This window comes from Galeopterus variegatus, unplaced genomic scaffold (genome assembly GCF_000696425.1).
Source record: "Galeopterus variegatus unplaced genomic scaffold, G_variegatus-3.0.2 Scaffold2053, whole genome shotgun sequence".
NCBI lineage: Eukaryota > Metazoa > Chordata > Mammalia > Dermoptera > Cynocephalidae > Galeopterus > Galeopterus variegatus.
In genome coordinates this window covers 4268-9301 of record NW_007728164.1, presented here as the reverse complement: position 1 = coordinate 9301, position 5034 = coordinate 4268, and the positions used below count along the sequence as shown (strand labels likewise).

General features: G+C 47.2%; 1 protein-coding gene across 1 annotated transcript; it reads left to right on the top strand.

Moving 5' to 3' along the window:
• The first annotated feature begins 953 nt into the window (after positions 1 to 953).
• Positions 954 to 2318, top strand: IVL (involucrin). The gene is made up of 2 exons (XM_008580258.1): positions 954 to 1416; positions 1549 to 2318. Exons 1-2 carry the CDS (start codon positions 954 to 956, stop codon positions 2316 to 2318), a joined length of 1233 nt encoding a protein of 410 aa, XP_008578480.1.
• The last annotated feature ends 2716 nt before the right edge of the window (positions 2319 to 5034 follow it).

Here is a 5034-nt window from a genome sequence, read left to right as displayed (position 1 = left end):
GATTTGGGGTGTTCATGATTTTGCCTTGTTTATGGGGCAGAGTTTCAAGGAAATGCTGTAACTCTTGGCTTGGTGAAAAAGTGGGGATTGCAGAATGAAGAAAGTGTTCTATTCGGGGAAACCCAGGCAGAGCAGGGGTAAGAAAACCCAACTTAGAACTGCAGGACTTGAAAGGACAAGCTCCAATTCTCAGCAATCTTCCAGCTCCACCTGTCCCCCACCCCAGGAACTGGGACTGCAGATAATGCTTAGTCAGTAGAGAAAGAAAGAAGGTCAGGAGAGAAAGGATCTCTGGAGTTGAATAGGCCAACCTGCTAATTTTACAGAGAAGAAATCTGAGGCGCAGAGAAGCTAATTGACTTTCCCAGAAACACATCATATTTCAGGGGCAGATTTAGCCCCAGAATGTATCATGTGACTCCAGTCCAGGGTTTGTGCCATGATGTTGCAGATCCTCTCCGGCACGGTCTATTGGCTTTTCAGGACTCAGGAGGCCTGTAGGAAATCTTTCTTCTCCTAGGGCCTTACCTCTTGCTGTGACATAATCTCAGAAATCATCTCTCCTCCTTGGTTAGTGGAAGTCAGAGAAAAGGTCAGAGACAAGGGCTAGAGAGAAGCAAAAGGTTGAATGGCACCCAGTCCATCCTTGCAAAACAGTTCTGGAGACAGATCTCTTTGTGGCTTTGCCTGGGAATGAAAAAGCACCCGGAAGGGTCTTTCCCTGCCCTCCCCATTCCCACTCTTTACTCTCTGTTGCTTCTGAGGAATGTCAGCCCAGGGAGGGTGGGAGAATGTCCCACCCAAGGGAAGAGGGTGGGAGAGTACCTCACCCAAGAGGATGCTGAAAAACCAGGTAGTGCTGCAGATTTCCGAGGATTTGTCTACTTCCTTTGCCTTCACCCTGCCACTCTGACCCCTCCTGTTTTTCAGGTTGACCTAAAACAGCTTCCAAGATGTCCGAGCAATACACACTGCCAGTGACCCTTCCTCCTGCCCTCAGTCAGGAGGTTTTCAAGACTGTTTCTCTTCCAGCCAGTACCCAGGTGGAGCAAATGAAGCAGCCAACCCCACTGCCTGCCCTGTGCCAGAAGGTACCCTCCGAGCTCCCAGTGGAGGTCCCCTCAAAGCAAGGAGAGCAGCACACAACTGTGAAGGGGGTACCTGAGCAAGAGTGTGAGAAGCAGCAGCAGCAACAGGAGCCACAGGAGCAGGAACTGCATCTGGAACAGCAGCAGCAGCAGCAGGAGTCACAGGAGCAGGAATTGCATCTGGAACGGAAGCAGCAGCAGGAGTCACAGGAGCAGGAACTGCATCTGGAACAGCAGCAGCAGCAGGACTCACAGGAGCAGGAACTGCATCTGGAACGGAAGCAGCAGCAGGAGTCACAGGAGCAGGAACTGCATCTGGAACAGCAGCAGCAGCAGGACTCACAGGAGCAGGAACTGCATCTGGAAAGGAAGCAGCAGCAGGAGTCACAGGAGCAGGAACTGCATCTGGAACAGCAGCAGCAGCAGGACTCACAGGAGCAGGAACTGCATCTGGAATGGAAGCAGCAGCAGGAGTCACAGGAGCAGGAACTGCATCTGGAACAGCAGCAGCAGGACTCACAGGAGCAGGAACTGCATCTGGAATGGAAGCAGCAGCAGGAGTCACAGGAGCAGGAACTGCATCTGGAACAGCAGCAGCAGGACTCACAGGAGCAGGAACTGCATCTGGAATGGAAGCAGCAGCAGGAGTCACAGGAGCAGGAACTGCATCTGGAACAGCAGCAGCAGGACTCACAGGAGCAGGAACTGCATCTGGAACGGAAGCAGCAGCAGGAGCCACAGGAGCAGGAACTGCATCTGGAACAGCAGCAGCAGCAGGAGTCACAGGAGCAGGAACTGCATCTGGAACAGCAGCAGCAGGAGTCACAGGAACAGGAACTGCATCTGGAACGGAAGCAGCAGCAGGAGTCACAAGAGCAAGAACTGCAGCAGCAGCAACAGGGACAACATGGGGAACATCAGGAAGCAGAAAACCTGGAGCAACAACTTGAGCAGAAGAAAGCACAAAGGGATCAGCAGCTGAAGGAGCAGTTGGAAAAAGAGAAGAAGCCCTTGGACCAGCATCTAGATCAAGAGCTCACAAAGAGAGATGAGCAACTGGGAAAGAAAGAAGAGCAGCTTCTAGTGCCATCCGAGCAACAGGAGGGGCAGCTGGAGCAGCCTGTATTTGTCCCAACTCCTGGCCAGAACGAAGAGATCCAGCCAGTTCAGCGCCCTCTTGAAATCTTGCTCCCCGCTGAGCAGCAGAACCTGAAGCAGGAGGTACAGTAGCCAATCGAACATAAGTAACCACTCCCATGTCCTAGAGGCCCTCAGACCATCCCACACAGGGAAGAGAGAGCCACCAGCCCACTTACCTCAGGGGGTGGCCCACCTCTGTGAACCTACCTGTCCCTGCCCCTCTGCATGTCTCTTCATCGGGGTTGGAGGTGGAGGGGAGGAAGTTAATGCCCAGCACCCACCCCCAGTGAGCCCAATCCCAACCTCAGATGATCGGAGCCTCTGCCTGAGGGACGGTTGTTTCTATAGTAACTCTGACAGCACCCTCAGTGATATGGCTAAATCTGTGAGTGTGTACAATAATACATAATAAATCCTGGAAGTCCGGGGATCCTGTATTCTCTCTGTCTTTTCCTCCTCCATCTCTCACCACATAAAAATGTATGTGTGGGTTAATGGTTCCAGTTGACTCTGTTAGCCAGTTCTCAAAGGAGAACAGACATCTGAACCCTTCTTTAATTCTGCACTGCAAATCACTCAATATATTCAGCAGCTTCTGAAAAAGAAACAAACTCCAAACTAAACCAAAATGAAAACAACTTTACTTATGCACCTAAGAGTAACACTTGCTTGTCATGAAGAGGGGATAAGTTATTCCAGTTGGGGAGAAGAGGATCTACCCTTCTCAGCCCAACACCGCCTCTCACCGCCCACACAGACATCGATCCTAGCCCATGGCCAAGCTCAGCCCTGCACTTGACTCAGCTCCTCACGTGCAGGAGGGGCCTGGGAAGGCAACAAGGTTTAGAGGCTCCATCTGGGTTATTTAAAAAAAAAAAAGTAATAAAACTGTCTTTATTCTTAGACAATATGATCATGTGTGTATAAAATAAAATAAATCTTCAAAAAGTAATTCAGCCTATTAAGTGACTTTAATGAGTTCACAGAGAACAACGTCAGTGTTCATACATCAATTGTATTTTTATACATTATCAAGAACAATCAAGAGATCAAATAAAAATACCATATACATTGCTTTTAAGAACATGAAGTGACTAGGGATGAAAATAGAAAATACTTGCAAGATTTATATGCTGATAACTTAAAAATATTAATGAGAGAAATGAAAGAAGAAATGAAATTCCACTAAAACTTTCCGTCAATGAAATCTCACTCAAAATTTCAATAGACATTTTTATAGAAATTGACAAGTTTATTTAAAAATGTGTATTAAAAGTGAAGAACTAGAATAGATCTTTACCTTTCAATATATCCCATTTCATTAATGAGAAACATAATTAGGGAGAGAGAAAAAGGCAGGGAGGTAGAGAAAGACAGAAACAAAGGGAGAACCATCATGTGTTCATGAAAGATTCCTTTCATAAGGTTCAGTAGGTACCACAAATAATTGGTGAATAAATGAGTAAATTCAGGACTAGAAAACCTCTTAGTGACATAATTGGAGATTATTACATTGAAACTGTGATTTTAATATAGAAAAGACATTTGAATGACTTGCAGCAAAATCAATCCCAATCCCCTCCTTGCCCTTGACACTTTTATAGGTTTAGGAGATATCCTATATCAGGGTGAAAAAAATTGACAATTCAGATTACATCAGTGAAAATATACTACTGTGGTTATTGACTTTATTCACAGTTCTTGGCTAAAAAGTGAGCAAGTACAGATAGAGTCAAGGATAGGTTGTCTTTTCGGATGTGGACTAAGAACAATTCACACATCTGTGTGTTTACAGTGCCAAGCTAAATACTGCAGCTCATGCTCACTTCCCTGGAAACAACCCCAGGATTTCCTCCCTGGGTTTTCTCTCTATAAAATGTTCTCATGATATCTAAGAATCTTACAGACTGCCTGCTTGGCTGAGGAAGACTTTACAAAAGCAATGGAATCAGAACTAGGCAAGGTGGGGTGAGGAGGCACTCCCTGGGACTGATCTCTGAAGGGAAAGTGACAGTGTCATTAAAGGAAGTGAAGGTTGAGCCAGCAGGAAAAGTGGAAGCCAAAAATGCTGACTCAGCTGGAGAAATGCTGACTCAGCTGGAGAAATGCTGACTCAGCTGGAGAAATACAGATCCACAGTCACCGCAGCAGCTCTCCTCGCCCTGCACCCTGGCTCCCTGATGTTTACGTAGCCTTTGCTGCCATCCATCACATCAGGACTTGGGGCTGTCTCCTTCCTGGGACAAGTCCTGCCCTTAACTCTTAAAAGTGCTTGCCTTCAACTATTTAACCTCTCAAGCTATCCAAAGCTACTTTACCACAGGCATGAGGATATATCGGGAGCATTCCTGCTGAGGCACTCAAACTCAATAGATCTGAAGGGCACTTAGCGTTTCTTACTCCCCACCCAGCCCCAGCAGCACTCACCACATTTCCTCCTTAGGTATTCTCTCTCCTGAGTAATGATACTGCATTTGCAATCATCATTCCTCATTCTTCCCCTTCTTCCATACCCTCACCAATGGCCAGGTTATTGCTATCCCTACCAATACCTCCTAAGCTCAGACTGAGGTCGTTCTCACCTGAACTGATGCAACAGCCTTCAAGCTGGTCTGTCTTGCTTCCTGTCTCCACACACCCTACAATCCACCCATCCCACAGAGGACAGAGTATTCTACTTAAAATTCCAGTCTGACTACATCACTCCTGGGGTTAGCACCTGTCAGTGGTTACTAAGACCATGAGAAAGCAGGCTCAAGTCCTCCTAACAGAAGCCTGGGTAGAACTGGCTGGGAAGACTGGGAAC